The sequence below is a fragment of the Leguminivora glycinivorella genome, chromosome 10, assembly GCF_023078275.1.
Source record: "Leguminivora glycinivorella isolate SPB_JAAS2020 chromosome 10, LegGlyc_1.1, whole genome shotgun sequence".
In the NCBI taxonomy this organism is placed as follows: domain Eukaryota; kingdom Metazoa; phylum Arthropoda; class Insecta; order Lepidoptera; family Tortricidae; genus Leguminivora; species Leguminivora glycinivorella.
In genome coordinates this window covers 3930136-3952291 of record NC_062980.1, presented here as the reverse complement: position 1 = coordinate 3952291, position 22156 = coordinate 3930136, and the positions used below count along the sequence as shown (strand labels likewise).

Sequence of the window (22156 nt, the reverse complement as noted above, 5' to 3'; positions counted from 1 at the left end):
AAGAGAAGCTCCGAAATAACATAAAAATTATATATACGCATTACGAATCATTTCCAGAATTGGCCTATGAGCAATGTAGGACAATGCCAATTGTCTCACGGGAGTTTTATAGTTAAAAATGCCAATTTCATAACTTAATCTGATTTCATAACTTAATCTGAAAAAACGGAAGACTGACTGAAACGGACGGTCGGAAGCCCCAGGTACCATGAGGTCCAGAAAGACCTGTGTGACCTTCAAGTGACTGAGTGGCATCAGATCGCACAGGATAGGAGCGAATGGCGGAATCTAGTGTCGGAGGCCAAGATCCACTTCGGGTCGCTGAGCCATCGCAGTAAGTAAGTAATAGTAATCCGATATCAGATGGGTTATAGTAAATAGTTGAATACCGAAATTTATATCACTCCGATCAACTATTACTGCATGGTTCGCACGTGATTGGCGCGAGAGTATGTCGCCGCGAGATAGACTACCCGTGCTTATGTCATTAAGCAGCAGTAGTAGATAATCGCTAACTTGAGTGTTCGCGATAGGCGCCCAGACTAGCGAGCGTATTCGAAATACGCCGTTGCCTGTTTCTAAGTCATGACCAGAGATCGGATTTTTGTGCGACATCTCATACTAAAAGTCATTAAAATGACGTAAGTCACTAAGAATGTCGCAAATCCGTCCGATCTCTGGTCATGACCCATCTCAACCATCCAGCGATGCGTAAAACTGAACAATAAGCATTTTCCCCTTACAGAAAAGATAAAACGTCATCCCCCACCATGGACTAATTACCCTAATTGCCAGGGAAATCTCGGGTTCGCGTCTAATTGTGTTAATTAAAAATAGAGGCAACCATTTTGCTTTCTTTCCGAGAAAATTGTTCTAACCTTTATGAAAAGGGTCAATTAATATGAGAGATTAAATTTTCAGCTCTGGAGAGGCGGGATATAATACAAAATGGAATCTGAGTTTCCATTAAAAACTATAAATAGACGAGAGCCGCGCTATTGTCTGAAATGACATGCTTATACTTTTTGTTTGTCTTTTCTCTTTCATGGACCTTATTATTTTGTTGGGTTGACCTCTAGTGTTAAAGTACTACAACCTACTCTCCAGTCTCGTAAAAATAAATAACTACACTTCTGATAATGTTAAATTGACCGAAGCCGCGAAATTTCTAATATTATTTAATATACTGTTTCAGACATCGTTGATCTTATCTTATAAATATTTACTTTTTATACGCCCCACTCGTTTCAATTTCAAAGTGATAAACACAGATTTAAACATAATATTTAAGACTTATATTGACCGGGATATAGACCGTGATTACTGCGTCGAAATATCGGGAGCTCGACAAAAATCAAAAAGGTAATCACGGTCTATATCCCGGTCAATATAAGTCTAATGAAAATAACCGTGAATCATTCAAAACTCTTATAATATTTAAGCACAAAATAAATGTTTCACACGCACAATTCCTTCCTGACCAAGATGCGGCAAGCAGTTATACCAATTACCAGGCATTCCTTTAATTCAAGATGGTGTCGAATAGTTGGAGGAATAGGTATTGTTCCAGCACCTGGTTGCGGCATACCGAAAACAGTTTGTAAGAGCATTTTGTACAAGAGGACAATTGCTTTCGCTTCGACATCGAAACGTTTTGTATCTCTTTTTCTCAAAACAAGTGACAGTCATAACGCAGAGTAAGTGATTGTTGCGTTGCAAATGCCGAGGCATCCAGGTCTTATCACGCCCATTGTCACCAATATGACCGTGCGTTAACGTTTATAACCTTAAGTCGAGCAATCCTTCAATTCAAGATGGTGTCGAATAGGTGGTGGAACTGGTGGAATATTGTTCCAGCACCTGGTTGCGACATATCGAAAACAGTTTGTAAAAACATTTTTTTGTACAAGAGGACAATTGTGGCGTTGCCCCGGCATCCAGATCTTTAAGAAACGTGTCTTACCTAGGATACTGCGGGCCAAACTGCGTGTAGCAGCAGTTGTACCAGCAGCCCTTCGAGAAGGGGTTGTAGCCGCCGGTGAACTTGCCCGTGACCTGCTCGTTGGTGGTGCGGCCTCTCGACACCAGCACCATGTGGAACCCTGTCAGCCCGAATATCGGGATCGCTAGGAGGGCTATCACGCCCATTATCACCATTCTGGATTTACGTTAAGGTTATAAATTCTATATGAGATTAATGTAACATACTAATAATCTTTGACCGCAAACCGTTAACGAACTCGTTAGGTAACAACTAAAACAGCACAAGTATATTACAAGCATCATTAATCGTACTAGTATCATAAAAAGGTTGAGGTTCATCAATTACATGGAAAGTTTTTCAAATTATACTGCAAGTATTGCAACAACTACTTATGTGCATTGGGTCTTATGAGGTTAACCAACCACCTTCAAGAAATCTATAAACATAGATATGTACAAAATCAATGCTTTCATATATTTGTCATTCCCAATGATGCGTGCCTTGGTTCCTATTCTAATATGCCATTAAATATTTGTCAAATCAGCGCGTCATCATGAATAAAACCATCTATTTATACACCAAATTGTTTACTTTAAGTGGAAAACTTCATATCTCTGGATTACTCAATCACACAACTTACCCGTGAAGGCACCTACACACTAAACAATTTCAAAAAGGATACGACACAATCGGCTCGACTTCGGTCAAAGTCCGGCCATTGTTGTTCATGATGAAGTACAGGGACAACCCGAATATGCTCAACATGTGTATGGAGAGCGATATTAGGAAGAAGAAGAAGAACCTATAGTTACGCCGCCCTATGCAGTTGTTCACCCAAGGGCAGTGGTGGTCAAATGTCTGTGGACAAAGAGATACATAATTAGTATAGTAATACTAGCCCCGTTGCATATGTTTTCGTCTAGTCAGACCATTTTTTGAGGTTCTCCTTTTTGTACAAAAATAATGTCTTAGTTTAAAAATCATTAATGCAGAATACTAATACTAATCTAGTTTATTTTTTATGGCAGTATTGTTCAATAACTAAATCTAAATATAAGAAATATCATTGATACTGAAAGGAAGAAAATTACGATTTTTATTTTATCTTTTATCGATGGGTATTATAATACATGCCTGATGTAAGGCGGCCCAAGGAAAGTAACTAAGTTTTGCTAATAAATTAAAAACAAATCTTAAAGCCTACGCATGCAGCACTGCTATAGGAGAGGAGAACGTGATTAAGACAACATTTTTTAGTTCTTTTTTTTTACAATATAAGTCACATGCAATTTTATTTTACAATCAAAATAAACTATATTAGAGTACTTTTACAATTCTCACTACTGGGTCTTCATAGATCTACATGTGTAAACGTTATTAGAATAAAAAAAAATATTTTTGTATTACTAGACGAACTCTTCTGCATCGGGGCTAGTTGGCTACTTGCCTCCTAGTCAAATCAGCTTCTTTTTAAGAACTCTTTTTAAGAAAAACGAATTTGAACGACTTGCTTATATGCAGTGTTGCAGGCGTCCATAGGTTACGGTGACCGCTTTCCATCAGGCGGACTGTATACCTGTTTGCCACCGACGTGGTATAAAAAAAATATATGGAATTAATATGAAATCGGATTGAGTGACGTCACGGTCAACTGAGTTACTTGATATATTAAATTTCTACCTGACTTATTAAATAGAAATTGGATTTAAAAATAATTTCTGTCCATGTTTTCCTTATAATTATCTGATGCTTTCTTTCGTACATAATGTAAAATATTTTATTTTAAGTACTTACAGTCTAGTTCCCTATTGTACCAAAGCCAGTGGTTGGACATTCTTCCATGGGTAGCAATTATTAGGGTTGGTACAACTTGACATCCCTTTTGCGTTCGCTGCCACAGCTTAGATAATTACGAGAATTTAGACTACCCTAAATAGTCTAAAGGGACAGTGACAGTGCCATGCATTAGAAAGGGACAACACGTTTGACCCTGAACTGCTCTTAAACTTCAGTTTCGTAGGAAGTGTTCTTTCTGTACGTAATTAATGAAATGAAATGAAATATTTTATTTTCCAAGTAGGCATATTACAATGCGCATATGAACGTCAAATAATGCTACGCCGGCTCTAACCCTACGCCTCAGCCTCGAGTAGATTTCAGTCCCCCCTCAGTTGGAGGGGGTATCCACTATTATGGGACCGGCAAGTAACTCGGCGGGTCACTTTTTTTTCAAAACATTACATCTTATAATATTATTTATAAGGAACATATGTTATTCTTGCCCGCTACACTATTATATACTTAATATTGTATTGGCTGGTTAACTTTTAAATTCTCTTGTTAATAAGAATTTCATATATGCCCTCGTGATTTTTTCCCGCATTTCCAAAGTATAGTCAAATTTAGGACCCCTAATTTATCGGTTTAATATAGATACCTAAATTTTCCTTTACATTACAAGCAGTGTCTTAGGGTCAGTTGCATCAACCGCATTCGACAGACACATCATCGTCACGCAGCAGGCGTGTATGGAACTTCCCATACAATAAAATTTAACGAACGCTTTAACGGTGACAGACGGTTTGGTGCAACCGACCCTTAGTACACAGAATTTACATATTACAGAAAACGCATTACTCATAATATCAACATTTAACCTAATACCAAAACAACATTTACTTTTATAATGTCATGGCATTTTATCTTTACGTTCCAAGAAAATACAGTCTAATTCCAAAGCGACTTTTTATTATAAAATCCCGAGAAACTCAAAGATATCAACCGTGAATAATTTATCCAACTAACCTTTTCAGAGCAACAGACTATAATCACTTCGTCAGTCTAAAACGGACTGTGAAAGCATAGATTTAAGGTTTAAATTGCTTTGTAGATGGTAGTGGAATAGTTTTTAGGTAATCCCTTTTAGTACTCTCATACTAATGACAAGCTGAAATCTGATTAGAGCTCAAAGATGTAGCAAGTCTAGCAACTAGTTTACTGAAGTTAGGTTGGTTATAATCACAGAGAACCTCCTATAGAGTGCCAATATTGTAATTTTTGTGCGCACTACAAATCACCAGTGCTTGGGGCGCGAGGAGCGGGAGGGGAATGTGTTTAGCGCGCTGCGATTGGTCGTTTCAAGGACGGCAGGCAGTCGCGCCAGATGAAAAAGGAGTCGCGTAAATAGCCAGTGTAAGTTGACCTATGCCGGCTCTGAATAAATTATAAATATGACTTATTTGTGGAATGTAATACCGTCTGTTTTTAAATTTGATCTTCTTGTTACCTTTCCACACCATTTCACACTACAGGTGGACATCTTTAAGGCATCAAAATACCCTTTTTCAATTTTTTTATTGCGAAAAACACGAGCTGCTTTCGAGTCGGTTACTTGGTCGTTACTGATCGGGCACGGCGAGCGCCCGCGCTTATATCATGGCAAATACAAGTAAGGCTGGTGACCGCGAGTCGTCTTGTAATGGATGTCTATAGGGGTTGGTCTGTGGTTATAACATACGGCACGGTCGGCACGGAATATACGAATATGAAATGAAAGTGGCAGTCCTCAACTGTGCGTTTCTCCAGAAACTTCCTGCCCCGCACAGCTAAACTGTGGAATGAATTGTCGCCTGCGGTATTTCCGGACCGATACGACCTTCAAATCTTCAAGAAAAGAGCGTACACCCAAAGGCCGGCAACGCACCTCCAACACCTCTGGTGTTTCGGGTGTCCATGGGCGGCGGTGATCGCTTACCATCAGGCGACCTGTCTGCTCGTTTGCCTCCTATCCCATAAAAAAAAAGTATCCACTTATTTCTATAAAACTAACATAAGCACTAAATAATGGTGAATATATTAGAAAAACATCTAACGACACATATGTAATTGACTTTTTTAATACGATGGTTTCATTATTTGGAGTTTCATGAAATATTGCTTAATATTGTAAATTTGGAAAAATCTGCAGTGCGAAATTTTATCATATTATTCTAGAGAAGTGTACTTTTGCCGAATCGATCTCTGTTCTCTCGTCTATTTAAAACACGCTCAGCTGGCATTTCTATTTATTTTTATTATGTGAACTTACCTCTGTGTTATTTAATCGTTTGGCATAATTCCACAAAAACAGGCAGTTATATGAATGTCAGAGAATACAAATCAAATTACTTACCTCTATGCAATGATTGCATACAGAACAGTGCGAACAGCGCGGCGGCCTGTAGTACTTGCACGTGACGCACCATTTCAAACAGTTATGTTATTTATTATTTGAACTTACCTCTATGCAATGATTGCACACAGAACAGTGCGAACAGCGCGGCGGCCTGTAGAACTTGCACGTGACGCACCATTTCAGTCATACAGTTATGTCATTTATTATTTGAACTTACCTCTATGCAATGATTGCACACAGAACAGTGCGAACAGCGCGGCGGCCTGTAGTACTTGCACGTGACGCACCATTTCAAACAGTTATGTTATTTATTATTTGAACTTACCTCTATGCAATGATTGCACACAGAACAGTGCGAACAGCGCGGCGGCCTGTAGAACTTGCACGTGACGCACCATTTCAGTCATACAGTTATGTCATTTATTATTTGAACTTACCTCAATGCAATGATTGCACACAGAACAGTGCGAACAGCGCGGCGGCCTGTAGTACTTGCACGTGACGCACCATTTCAAACAGTTATGTTATTTATTATTTGAACTTACCTCTATGCAATGATTGCACACAGAACAGTGCGAACAGCGCGGCGGCCTGTAGAACTTGCACGTGACGCACCATTTCAGTCATACAGTTATGTCATTTATTATTTGAACTTACCTCTATGCAATGATTGCACACAGAACAGTGGTAACAGCGCGGCGGCCTGTAGTACTTGCACGTGACGCACCATTTCAAACAGTTATGTTATTTATTATTTGAACTTACCTCTATGCAATGATTGCACACAGAACAGTGCGAACAGCGCGGCGGCCTGTAGAACTTGCACGTGACGCACCATTTCAGTCATACAGTTATGTCATTTATTATTTGAACTTACCTCTATGCAATGATTGCACACAGAACAGTGCGAACAGCGCGGCGGCCTGTAGTACTTGCACGTGACGCACCATTTCATACAGTTATGTTATTTATTATTTGAACTTACCTCTATGCAATGATTGCACACAGAACAGTGCGAACAGCGCGGCGCCCTGTAGAACTTGCACGTGACGCACCATTTCAGTCATACAGTTATGTCATTTATTATTTGAACTTACCTCTATGCAATGATTGCACACAGAACAGTGCGAACAGCGCGGCGGCCTGTAGTACTTGCACGTGACGCACCATTTCAAACAGTTATGTTATTTATTATTTGAACTTACCTCTATGCAATGATTGCACACAGAACAGTGCGAACAGCGCGGCGGCCTGTAGAACTTGCACGTGACGCACCATTTCAGTCATACAGTTATGTCATTTATTATTTGAACTTACCTCTATGCAATGATTGCACACAGAACAGTGCGAACAGCGCGGCGGCCTGTAGTACTTGCACGTGACGCACCATTTCAAACAGTTATGTTATTTATTATTTGAACTTACCTCTATGCAATGATTGCACACAGAACAGTGCGAACAGCGCGGCGGCCTGTAGAACTTGCACGTGACGCACCATTTCAGTCATACAGTTATGTTATTTATTATTTGAACTTACCTCTATGCAATGATTGCACACAGAACAGTGCGAACAGCGTGGCGGCCTGTAGAACTTGCACGTGACGCACCATTTCATTCGTACAGTTATGCCATTTATTTCCACGCTGCGGTACAGAGGTGCTCGGAAGTCGTCTTCGCGGTCCTCGTCAGGTGGAGCTGGTGGAAAAAACAGGTTAATAATGAGAGAAATAGGGCTCTTAATAGTATATTACGATACGAGTGCAGAAAAGTGGAAATTTGAAACAAGTAGCTACCTATACCTTAATTAAAATATGGCTGAAAGGTGTGTTTTAAATCGACACGAGTTAAGAATTTCCTTTTCGTTTTCCTTTTACATTTTACAGTAAATATTTCAATTTTTGACATAGTTGCGTAATGAGCTCATTACCAACCAGTGTGGTAATATAGCGCCATAATGTATGTACAGTATGATTACTTACGGTACTACACCTACAGTCACCAGCAGAAGACCACAAAAATATATGACACGATTTTATTATTAGAGCCATAACAGTGTGTCAAATATTGTTGCGCTCGATGAGTAACTACAAGTGACTGTAAAGAAAATTCTATCGCTCGAATGTGCAAGACCGGCAGAGGCCGATAAGCCCACAGTTCTGTACTATCCGAAAAGCATTCGATCAGAGTCGTAAAAACTTATCATTCACTAAACAACATAGTGGATAATTCTGGTTTGCCAGTAGACCAGCGAATGCTCCTTTGAATGCAAATAAGTCCGTATGACGATATTAGCTCTTTGAAGAAGAAAACAAGACCATACAGGACTTCCTGTGAACATCTTGGTTGTAATAAAAAGTAATATTCATGCCGTAGAATCCTTAGACGTCGGCAGATAACTTACTTAATAAAAACTGTCTTACAAGCTAAATTAAAATAAGTTTGCTTGGGAAATTACACCGCAGTTACTTTAAGGTTTCAGTGTTCGTTCTTTTTCAAATTAAAGTGATCCAACATTATAATTATAACAGTATAACTAGTGGCTCTGGGTGCTGTAGACCTTCGCCATATGCATAGAAAAAGCAAAAGTGAAAATAGGTTGAGAATTGCGACCTGTAGAGGAAAACATCCGGACATACAAAAGCAAATTGAGTTAAACCGTGGACCTACGCTGCCGCTGCGGTCCATAAGAGAATTTTTAAGTCAAGAGAGCGAATGTTGTCTACCTACTAAATATGTAGCAATAAATTAATTAATTGTCTAACACAATTTCAAAATTTTCAAATAGAGCACGAAAATGTACGGTCATTTGTTTTGCGTCTAGTTAGATCGCGTAATAGAATTATCGCTTTAAAATCAGAAACTGCTGAGCAGGGTAGAATAATATGCTAGACATTGATATAATTATGTTAAATTAATGGCCACATAATGCTATAACATTAGTTTATCTATTTCAACGTGTTATACTAAAGATTAAACTTGTAATAAGTATACTAGCGCTTCATAAAACAGGTTAATAGGTACCCGTATTATGGATAATTCATATCATAACTGCTACCTATTACGTGCTTTGGCGCTTAATAGTTAAGTCTAATGAAAGGTTTACTACGGCTTTAGCAAAGCTTTATGAAACGTCTCTTCAAAAACTGGACTGACAGACAATGAAACTTATAAAGCTTATGGTCATCTGTTCAGAGTCATCCCTCCCAAATTAACGATTTTTTGTCAACGTCTTAAACTAAAAACAGTTAAACTGAGACCTTAATGAGCCCACTCCACTCCGCTCGCGGTGGCAACTCGGCTAAAGATCGTAACTAATTTTTCGAGTGTCGTCGGACCTTCACAAGTTTTTTTTTGTGGTAGCGACTTGCACAGATCTCGTGAGCAAAAACCCCGCGAAGGATAATGGCGAGCCTTGCTCATGTGCATGTCTGCCGTCATCAGTTTTCCCTTACTCGTCTTAGGGCCCATTTAGACGGTACGAGAACTCCCATACGAGTTCTATTACATTGCGGTATTTGACGGCTGTGCAAAATTCTATGTAACTTCAACAGTCCTCAAAGTAACTAAAATCGCATGCGAGTTCGCACGCCGTCTAAATCAGGCCTTATACGACATGCACGGGATGAGACGGGGTGGTGATATTCTGATGCCGGCACCACACGGCACAGTTTGTACGGGTGTACAGCTCCCTTGTGTACAGAATACCAGCTTTTGCCTTATGAAAGGCATATCGTGTGTGGCTTTAGCGCGTGAAAGGCAAATTGTCAATGGAAATCCAATTTAAAGTTTGCTTCATTAGCATGGGACGAGTGACGCAATTGATTTACTAGTTTATTTACTTTTATAGATTACTCGGAGGCGCGAAAATGAAACGAAAGAGAATTGGAAAATTAAATTTCAGAAGTCATAAACGAATTCAATTATAAGTTTGGTAATTCTTAGTTGGGCAGGGGAAATTGTTAAATACAAAAGGCGATTTCAGATTTGACTCTAGTAAATGGTATTAGGGCGAATCAAGTTTTTGACCGACATTTTTAGGGTTCCGTAGTCAACTAGGAACCCTTATAGTTTCGCCATGTCTGTCTGTCCGTCCGTCCGTCCGTCCGTCCGTCCGTCCGTCCGTCCGCGGATAATCTCAGTAACCGTAAGCACTAGAAAGCTAAAATTTGGTACCAATATGTATATCAATCACGCCAACAAAGTGCAAAAATAAAAAATGGGAAAAAATGTTTTATTAGGGTACCCCCCCTACATGCAAAGTGGGGGCTGATATTTTTTTTCATTCCAACCCCAACGTGTGATATATTGTTGGATAGGTATTTAAAAATGAATAAGGGTTTACTAAAATCATTTTTTGATAATATTAATAGTTTCGGAAATAATCGCTCTTAAAGGAAAAAAAAGTGCGTCCCCCCCCCTCTAACTTTTGAACCATATGTTTAAAAAATACGAAAATAATCACCAAAGTAGAACTTTGTAAAGACTTTCTAGGAAAATTGTTTTGAACTTGATAGGTTCAGTAGTTTTTGAGAAAAATACGAAAAACTACGGAACCCTACACTGAGCGTGGCCCGACACGCTCTTGGCCGGTTTTTTGTTGTCTCGTCTCTGGCGTTACTCAATATGTCTCTGTTACTCGTACCAAGAAATCGAATTTCTAATGAACAAAGTTTCAGTTTATTGGATTTAACAGAAAAATTATTATTTAAAAGTGTAATAATCTTACACTGCCCGTGTGGTGACGGGTTAAGAATTTCACCACCCCCTTTCTTCTAGGGATGTTACGGAGGTGGTTTTATCGGAGCCGAAGCCGGAACCGGAGATTTTAAATTTGCATTAACGGAACCGAAATCGGAACCGAAACCGAAGCCGAAACCGGAACCGGAGATGTATGTTTAAGCCGCGGAGGGAGAGAAATTAGTACCTAATTTTTCTCCCTTCGCCTGCGTCAAGTAATAAAATAAAACAGTGATATTATTTTAACTTCTGATTAGCAGAAACGTCTGCAATCGATGCCACTAGGCTTAGAATAAATTTAAAAGTGGAAAATGTCTGCCTTGGGTGAGACTTGAACTCACCCAAGAACTCACTCAGTGGTATTATTATTTCGTATTTTTTATTGTTAATTAAAAAAGTACCTTCATACAAATCAGTACCTACCTAGGTGTGTAGGTATAGTCTCGACATTATCAAACTGGCATGGGAAATAAAAATGAACACCTTATTGTACGATTGAAAATGTTATAGCACAGGTATGTAATACATACATACAAGTCCAAACCTGTTTTCATAGCCAGGCACGCGCCGCGTACTGCGGCCATTAAGTTTCGGTTTCGGTATGACTTTCGCTTGAAATCAATCGGAACCGAAGCCGAAGCCGAAGGTGTGAAATCAACCGAAAGTTTCGGTATATCGGAACCGAAGCCGAAGCTCCGTAACATCCCTACTTTCTTCCCGTGGGTGTCGTAGAAGGCGACTGTGGGATATGGGTAAAATTGTGGCGCAGGCGAGAGGCTGGCAACCTGTCACTGCAATGTCACAGTTTCGTTTTCTGTCAACCCCTTATTTGCCAAGAGTGGCACTGAAACTTAAGTAGTTTTATGTGCTCTACCTACCCCTTCATGGGAATTGGGATACAGGCGTGATTGTATGTATGTATGTAATCTTACAACGGAGTTTAAAATCTGCGGACATATTTGAAGCGGTCTAAAAGTTGATTCGCCCATTATTAAGATCGCAAGATAGCAAACTAAACGCCTATGTAAGTATGTATGTCTCACTTATAAAGGTGGGCATGTTGTCCCTGGTATCCTAAGATGTGAGTCACTTTAATACCTACCGTAATAATTATTATGTCATTTACCACAAATTAAATAACAATTATTTACCTACATCAATATTTTCAAACGCGGACACAACACCTTCATAATTATTCTTATCATTAATATAATTATCATTGTTGCACAAAATCTTGTTTACTAATCGTTACATAAATTAAGTAACTATGACATCAATGACGCTTTACAATAGTGTTTCTTCAAAATAAAACCTTAGTAACCACGAAGTAAAGGCAATTTCGCATTGATTCAGCCAGCGGCTAAAGCAACATGGAGATCAAACAAATTTAAAGTTAAACTAATAATTAACAAGGTTCATTTTGCATTGAATCAACAAGTTCATTTGGCGGACTTCATCAATCTTGAACCCGAACAATATTCAACCTAAACTTTAATTACGCATGGTTGACTTTAGTTAGATTGATCGAGTTCATTCTACGAGATCAACAATAAAATAACACGTTTAAGCGAAACTGAACCTAAATGATCCTATCAGGGTACAGTCAAGGTCAATATAGATGCGGACAGTGCCAAAAGTATCTATACACGACTTTATTGCTTATAAGTTAAGGGTGGACACATATTGTCTACATCTATCATTTAGTATTCATTTAACCAACTTACATTTACAGAGAATCCAGGCAAGCAAGTCTACATCTGTATTTAATACTTAGGTTGAGGACGGTACAGTCGCCATCAGATATATCTGAGCGGCCGGGGCGCGCAAAAAGAACTGAACACGTCTTGTCGTCTTGACAATAGAGGTGTGTATAGATATTTGTGAGCACCTTGACCGCTCCGATATATCTGATCTAGATAAGTAGGTACTCATACAACGTCTTCACTTATACGCTTCGTAAGTATGTCGTAGTCGTAGCTAGCTCGCTCTCCCCGTAGCCATTTGGCATTTCTACGACGCGAAACGAAAACGAAACGCCGCGAAAGGTAGTCTGGCTCGTCGCGCCAATACACAAGAGCGATAGAGATAGATAGCTACGAAAGAGATATTATCGTGAGCGTTTCGTGAGCGTTTGTGCATTTGGCTACGCACACTAGTGGCGTGACAGAGCCAGACTGCGTTTAGATCGCCAAGTACGTGTAGGGCCTGAGTGCACGCTCATATTCTGCGTGCATCGGGGCGGGGCGTGCGGCGTGCATGTAAAAGAATGGAAGCTCATACAAGTGTCCTGAGTCGACGCTGTATAGGTGGTATGCACGCTCGCCCGCCCCGCCGAACGCTCCGCATCTAGCGTCCGCCTAGGCCTTACACTAAGGGTCTCGCGAGCGTAGCGTCGGGCCAACTGTATGAAAAAAAGACGCCGCGCGTTAACGTCGCGCCGACGCGGCGTCAGGCTTTGCCATACAGTTGGCCCGACGCGACGCTCGCGAGACGCCAGATGTGGGGGGGACCCTAACGGCCCAGCCACGACATCGGTCTAAGCGCGACAGCGGTGAGCGGCGACCATACATTGGATCGAGACTCAGCGATGGGACTTTTCATTCGCACGTATGGCTGCCGCTCACCGCTGTCGCGCTTAGACCAATGTCGTGGCCGGGCCGTAATGCAATGAAATGAAATGAAATGTTTATTGTCAGACTGTGAGTTAGATACAATGGTCTTAAAGATATGTCAGGGTGGTATCATCACAATCACCGCGATGCGGCGTACAATATTGTTAATACTAAAGCTAATCTTACAGCTAAATACTTATATTAATGCCCAGGCTATTACATATAGTGCGAATGAAATAATTAGGTAATTGATACAATTCTCGAAAAAAATAATGCATGGTGTCAACCATTCTCACTTCATCGGCTGATAAGGTTGATTTTGCATTGATTAGGCATTAGAAATGCGACCTTTAACGAACGGACTGTATAATTTGTTGGTTAAACAGTGTTTACTCGAGGAACCGGTTCCCAATCAGTGTCAATTGGTGATGGAGTAATGAGGGTCAAGTTAGGTATGTAAATCGGAGTGCAAAGTGCGGGGGCGTAACCCATATAGGCCCGATGGGTCGTTTTTGACACGCTAAATCAATAGTGGGAAAAGTTTTTTCATTGGGGGCCAAATAATTAAGGAATTTTAGAGGCGGGCCAGATGCATCACAAATGCATTTTTAAAGTGAAACTTCTAATGCTACTGACAGCGTTAAACATTTAACGCTCAGTGTTGCCAACTCGAATTTTGAAATACCCCTTCCGATTTTCATTTCACTTCCTTCCGCGCGGAGGGACTTTACGCACTATTTTTTTACATACATTTTTTTTTGAAAAACCGGAGGCCGGCCGGTAACAATCATTTCGAGGGGCGTACTTTAATGCCCTCCACTGTCCTCAATGTCACTTCGTGGTGAAATAGTAGTAGTAGTAACTCTTTGTTGTACATAATAACATACATTGAGATGGGAAGTACTAAGGCGAACTTATCCCTTCCAGTAGAGTTAGCACCTGTAGGCCTAGCACATGATTGCCGCGAGAGTATGTCGCCGCGAGATAGACTACCCGTCCTTATGTCATTAATACAGTTAGAAGAAGACGTGTGATCTATCTCGCGGCGACATACTCCCGCGGCCATCAAGTGCTAGGCCTACTGATTGTCACGAGAGTATGTCGCCGCGAGATAGACTACCTGTCCTTATGTCATTAATACAATGAGGAGGCACACTCAAAGGTTATGACTGATGGCGCCACCCTATTAGTCCATACGTGAGAGCGAGAAGATGATGTCTTTTCTCTCTCTTACATATGATTGACAGTGACATGCCTAGACACTTGCACAGGCGCCGCCTGGCGGGATAAAATGTCAGTGTGCTTCCTCATTAGAAGAAGACTTGTGATCTATCTCGTGGCGACATACTCTCGCGGCAATGTGTCACCTCGAGGAAAAGTTAACGAGGGTTAACAAATTCCGCAATTTGTACCATAAAAGACAATGAACAGGTGAAACTAGATAAAAGCTTGTATAACTTGTAATGTAACATGTCAAGTTCCGGTGTATAGTAGAGCGGCGAGAGGGTCTCGGAAAAAGTTGATGTGACTGGAGAGTATACTGCTGACAAGTGGTATCGTTGTGATCGGTAGACTTTACTGAGTACGAAATAATGACTTGTCGCATTCTCAGACTGTGGGGGGGTTAACTATGACGTCACAAAGATCGCGGTCCCGGGTTTCATTTTTTTGCCAATTTGTCTAGAACCCCTTATCCAATTTTGAAAAATGAGGTGTCAATTGAAAGCGTATAACATGCTGATTAAGATTTCTTATATGTGAAAAGTATAGTTTTGTTAGTTATTTTTTAATTAACAATAATGCAAAAAATACTTTTTTTTTACTCTCTTTTTTGATTTTTGTGACTCAAAAAGGTAATGAAAACGGCCATTTAGCTAAAAAATATGTTATATAAATCATTTAACTACATTATTAAGCTATCTGTTGCTTTTTAAATTTCTACGATCGGATAATAAATAAGCAAACTACAACCACATACCTGTAGGCGGGGAGTACCGCTTGACACGCGTTCCCATACATTCGGAGTCTATCAAATTACACCTCGCGCAAAATTCGTTTCAAGCAGATATACCTCTAATCTTATTCATCGTAACCTATCAATATTGGTATCATTTGAAAGGACAATTAAAGTACTTTAAGAAACAATGTCAATCATTTTCTAAAAATCAATAATCGCACGTCTGCGGTGGTTACAAAGGAAAAAAGTGGGTATGCAATTTGACTGGTTTCCTAGGTTTGATACCCTAGACGAGTTTAAAAGGGGAGGTAAAGGTGACATATGGGTTTTTCTCTGGCCTAAAAGCTACACAGAGGGTCAGGGGAGAAAAAAACTAGGGTCTAAGTTTAGTTTTAAGTTATTTTTTCCTTTATTTGTTGATTTTATTGTGTTTAATTTTTTTGTAATTTTATCAAGGATACACGTTGGTTTCTTTTGCTAAAAGTTCCCTTTTTTATGAGAAATGTTATGAATTTTATGGCATTTTCCGATAGAGACTAAAATTAACTTTCAAATAAGGCCAAATAGTCATACTTTTACTTATATAATATTAAGGGTATGGCTATGTATCAGTAGGCCACATAGTCATACTTTTACTTATATAATATTAAGGGTATGACTATGTATCAGTATGACTATGTGGCCTTATTTGAAAGCTAATTTTAGTCTCTATCGGAAAATGCCATGAAATTTATAACATTTCTCATAAAAAAGGGAATTTTCAGCAAAAGAAACCAACGTGTATCCTTGATAAAATTACAAAAAATTTAACACAATAAAAAGAAAAAATAACTTAAAACTAAACTTAAACCCTAGTTTTTTTCTCCCCTGACCCTCTGTATAGCTTTTAGGCCAGAGAACAACCCATATGTCACCTTTACCTCCCCTTTTAAACTCGTCTAGGGTATCAAACCTAGGAAACCAGTCAAATTGCATACCCACTTTTTTCCTTTGTAACCACCGCAGACGTGCGATTATTGATTTTTAGAAAATGATTGACATTGTTTCTTAAAGTACTTTAATTGTCCTTTCAAATGATACCAATATTGATAGGTTACGATGAATAAGATTAGAGGTATATCTGCTTGAAACGAATTTTGCGCGAGGTGTAATTTGATAGACGCCGAATGTATGGGAACGCGTGTCAAGCGGTACTCCCCGCCTACAGGTATGTGGTTGTAGTTTGCTTATTTATTATCCGATCGTAGAAATTTAAAAAGCAACAGATAGCTTAATAATGTAGTTAAATGATTTATATAACATATTTTTTAGCTAAGTGGCCGTTTTCATTACCTTTTTGAGTCACAAAAATCAAAAAAGAGAGTAAAAAAAAAGTATTTTTTGCATTATTGTTAATTAAAAAATAACTAACAAAACTACACTTTTCACATATAAGAAATCTTAATCAGCATGTTATACGCTTTCAATCGATACCTCATTTTTCAAAATTGGATAAGGGGTTCTAGACAAATTGGCAAAAAATTGAAACCCGGGACCGCGATCTTTGTGACGTCATAGTTAACCCCCCCACAGTCTGAGAATGCGACAAGTCATTATTTCGTACTCAGTAAAGTCTACCGATCACAACGATACCACTTGTCGGCAGTATACTCTCCAGTCACATCAACTTCAAAACTAGACGACTTTTTTCAATTCCGCCGCCTTACTAGTAATCAACTAACAGGTTCATGACACGACAAGATGTCATTAAGAGACGTGTCAACTAGACAGTGACAGCTGTTGACAGCGAAATTAATCACCGGGACACATTAGTCGAGTTGCTAAATCGTGAAGCGTGCGAAACAGGTAATTAATAATTATTATTACACTACACATACCTATTATGGTGCTTCCACACTGGCTGTTATAAATGTTATATAACATTGTGTGCAATGTCAATACCATCGCGCTGTCCCTGTCACACAATGTTATATGTATAACATTTACTAGCTTTTGCCCGCGGCTTCGCTCGCGTTAGAAAGAGACAAAAAGTAGCCTATGTCACTTTCCATCCCTTCAACTATATCCACTTAAGAAATCACGTAAATTCGTCGCTCCGCTTTGCCATGAAAGACGGACAAACAAACAGACACACACACTTTCCCATTTATAATATTAGTATGGATAACAGCCAGTATGTGAGCTCTTTTAGGCGGTTAGATTCGAATGCCCTAAAGGTGGATTTCCACCGGCAGCGCAGACGTGGCGAGTGGCGAGGCTTGAATTGAAATTTGTATGGCAAATTTTAAATTTTTGCCTAGCGCATCTTCAGTGGAAATAGAAAGCTACGTTTTCACTTAGTTTTCTGAACATTTCTGAGTGAGCATACGTTCGTTCGTGCACCGATAAAGGTATGGAAGTCAACTGTTTTCATATGCGCACGAAAGAATGCTCGTTGAGAACTCAGAACTGTTCAGAACACTTATTAGAGCATCAATTAGCTCTGCAATAGAAACACGGTTCTCGCCATACGCCATTAATGTAAATCTTTAGTCGAAAAGGGTCAGCTCGATTTCAATTCACGCCCCACCTCGTCTTGCATCGCCCTGTCGGTAGGAAACCATCTTAACACGGAAAACGAAACTCCGATAAGGAAAATAAAACAGAATTTGGATTGTTGTGAAAAGTATTGTGTGGGCGCGACCGCAACTTTGGCGCCCGCAGTTGGCAGGTATTGATAAAACAGAGCCGTATAAACAATTTAAGTAATAATCGGGCCAGTATATAACTTTTTAAAGGAACCCAAGAATGCCTGAAAGCTTTGCAGGTCAAGATAAAAGGGACAGAATCGATCTAAATACACCGAAACCACAGTATAATAGACTATGGCCACTACCGCTCCCCGCTGAAAATGCCGCCCACCCGCTCTCGGTTACCTCACAGTTACCGCCTGTCAAAAACGAGACCAGTCGACCTGTCACATCTCACTAATACAAGCATGGTACGCGTTCACCTACACGAGCATAGACTGTGTGCGTAGGAACGCGTCTCTTTCATATATTTGATCGCCATTATCCGAGGTGTGCCTAAACCTCCAAACTGAATAAAGTTTAATTAAAACAGTAGGTACAAATTGTAACACTTCGAGCCCATTAACGAAATGGTGTCATTGGGCACACCCTCTAGTTATCACTGTCATCAGTCGCGACTGGCGTGTCATCGATATCTAACAAGTGTAAATGTTAGAATCTCTTAACGCCAAAAATGTACTAGTTAGCGTTCAAGCGATCTTGAACGATGCATTTTCTGGATAAAGAGAAAAACAGAGGTACGTTACAGGAACGTAAAAATATTGAAAGGGTCAAAAAGAATAGATTAGAGAGAACTTATATTCAGTATAATTATCTATACTAATAGGCTAGTTCCCTAATAGTCAAATCAGCTTCTTTTTAAGAACTGTCAAAACGATTTGCTAATAATATGGAATTACTATGAAATGCTGAGGAGTGACGTCACGGTCAATTCATTTACTTTATGGAGATAGTTGAAGGGATGGAGAGTGACATATGCTACTTTTTGTCCTGTTCTAATCCCACACTTCGCTAAAATAGGGGGTGGAAGTTTGTATGGAGCGTTCTGTAAAGCCGCGTATCGACTGCGCGCGGCAAACCATCGAACATTGGCTCGCGCGACGGCCGCGCAATATGGGGATGGGTCCGCCGCGCAAGGCAGCTTGAACATTGGCGCGCTCGAACGTGCCGCGCGGCGAACCAGTTCGTGTCGGTTTTTGGTGGCGCGGCAAACGAGCGTCAGTGTGTTGTGCGTGCGCAATTGGGACGGACCTAAATGAATGTTTGTTCACGGATCGCCTGCCGCGCTATATGAAAATGTTGAGCTTTAAATTGGCTCGCGCACCAAAACGCAGGTTTGGCGCGGTCGAACATGGCTCGCGCGGCAGCCGCGCGCAGTCGATACGCGGCTTAACTTTAGAATTTAACGCGAGCGAAGGCGCGGGCAAAAGCTAGTATGCTTATAATTGTCTCTGAGACTTTCATATTTTAGGTCTTATTTAGGGACAATCTTACAGATCTACATTATAGTCACAAACTAAACAAAAGGTTTATCCATACTAAAATCATAAATGGGAAAGTGTGTGTGTCTGTTTGTTTGTCCGTCTTTCACGGCAAAACGGAGTGACGAATTGCCGTGATTTTTTAAGTAGAAATAGTTAAAGGGATGGAGACTATGGAGAGTGACATAGGCTACTTTTTGTCCCCTTCCAACGCGAGCGCAGCCGCAGGCAAAAGCTAGTGTATTATAAATGGGAAAGTGTGTGTGTCTGTTTGTTTGTTCGTCTTTCACAGCAAAACGGAGCGACGAATTGACGTGACTTTTTAAGTGGAGATAGTTGAAGGGATGGAGAGTGACATAGGCTACTTTTTGTCTCTTTCTAACGCGAGCGAAGCCGCGGGCAAAATCTAGTACAACAATACAATGGCAACTAAAACTAACCACTTCGCTTCGCGCTCATTAACGAAATTGTGTCATTGGGCACGGGTGTGCCCAATGACACAATTGGAGGGTTCCAGTTATCAGTCGTACGTTATGTCATCAATGCTAACAAGTGTAAAAGCTAGGTTTTCAAACAAAGCGCCTAAAACAGTAGTTGGAATTTTCAACCTTTTATTAGCAGGGTGACGTCTAAGGTACAGCGGGGCAAATCTCGACTGGGGGGGGGCAATTGTAACTAATCCATTTTTTTCCATTATTACACTATGATGTTGAGTTTTACATGTATCCACTGAACACGCATACCATATACAGGATGCCCGGAAAATTTTAATTTAATACTACCTAAAATTTTAAAAAGTGTGAAAATCTCGAAAACTAGGCGACTTTTACTAAACCTTAATAATGTCGATTTTCTGGACCAGTATAAGGTGCCCTCTTGGTGGTTAAAAGGTTGTCCATTAATTACCGGGCACCCGGTATAGCCGGTGGACACTCTATTTAATAATGCAAACACTGTAAAACATGGAAAAAATGGACCCGTTACATTTGCCCCCCAGTCGAGATTTGCCCCGCTGTACCTTAAAGAATTCTCGTATTAGCAGAATAAAGTTTATAGAATTACTTTTGGGTCATAGACCAACGTGTTTCGCGTAAGAAAAATCAGTCCCAGATAGATTATGATTTTTCATCGTCATCAGTATAGTCACCAGTCTGCCTAACCACCTACTGATACAAGTTCTCATTTTAATAGCATAAAAGTAAGAGCCAAAGAACGCGTTTACATTAATGTCTTTGGCGGCCAAAGGGTTAAAGACATTAAAGACATTAGAAACAATACTGTGGCCATGACATATTAAAGGGAGGCGAAGGTTTTAACATCTAAACACACCGACTCCTTGTGTAGGTATACATATATTTTTGTGCATTTCTGTCACAGAACTAGATTTACATAGAAGAAACAAGTTCATCTATTTGTATAAGGGCATTAAGGGCCGAGCGTGTCAGATTCTGTACTGAAGTCGTTCCTTGCCTGTGATTTTAAATATGTCTCAGGCCCTTGAGTGTTCATAATTTTTGTGTTGTTGCAATTTAATATCACGTAACGAGGCATTTTTTTTATGCTTTTGTTGACTTCAACTTACAAAAATTGACGCCCGAATGCTGCAAGCTGCGAATAAAGACGTACAACTCAGTGGATTTTACAGAGCTCATTTGACACGCTAAGTAGATACGTTTGCTTGATCTATGGCAAAGAGGATCGAGTATTAATTTTAAGTTTATATTATAATGTTGACATGTAAATTGGCTTTATGAATAAATAAGTATGAAGTATGAAGTATGAAGTATTATAGAGAGTTACTGTCAAAGTAAAATGTATGACCACAGTGCATAGACTGCCATCTCTCGACACAAGCTTAAAACTTTTGAACCTCAGTTTTGACAATTTGGCCCATATTGTTAACTTGATATGTGTTAAAATGTCAAATATTAATATTAGCGCCATCTAGCCGAGCGTTCCCTAAAGGTGTAACGGCCATCTAGGCCACCGTACCTTTTTCTCTAGGGTTTTGAGGTACGTTTTTTTCTTAGACTTTATCCGTCTATAATACGGAGTTACACATATGTTTTTTGATCTATGGTAATATGTCATCTGTGATTTCTACCATATCTAATGGCGCCTATAACATAACAATCATGATCACACAGCCATAAACAATTGTGTGTTTTAGCACATTATTACTTAATGATAAGATAAAGCGAGTTTAGATATTTAATATATATTAGTCATTCGCGACTGCCCGAAAAGAGATAACTAGATAAGGCAATGTTTACATTGAATGGAGATGTAAGTGGCAGTGATTGTAGCTATCTACGTTATCTATAAACCTATATCTGGGGTAGGGTAGGCAGTAGGCTAGAATCGGGTAGGGTAGGGTATCGAGCGACGTATGTATAATCTACGTGGCGCGCCCACTGAGTCAATGGGGCGATTTCCGTAAGAGTCAGATTCGAGCCTGGACGATTGCCGGCGAGGTTGCAGAAGAGTAGGTGCATCAGCGTTCTTGGGACCTCGCCCTAACGGCCCAGCCACGACATTGGTCTAAGGCAGCGTTCCCACTTATGCGTCGCGTGTCTCGGGGCGCGCAAAGGGCGTCCGCGCCACGCCACCTGAGTGTAATTCAAAAAGCGTCTCCTCAGTA

The 22156-nt window shown here is 40.0% G+C and overlaps 1 protein-coding gene across 1 annotated transcript in view; it reads right to left on the bottom strand.

Moving 5' to 3' along the window:
* Positions 1–22156, bottom strand: part of LOC125230149 (palmitoyltransferase ZDHHC8) — a 56283-nt gene that overhangs the window by 26752 nt on the left and 7375 nt on the right. The window contains exons 3-5 of the mRNA XM_048135192.1: positions 7696–7853; positions 2667–2842; positions 1964–2158 (exon numbers count right to left, since the gene is read on the bottom strand). Coding sequence (XP_047991149.1) covers positions 1964–2158; positions 2667–2842; positions 7696–7853 — 529 coding nt within the window. The remainder of the gene's footprint in view (positions 1–1963; positions 2159–2666; positions 2843–7695; positions 7854–22156) is intronic.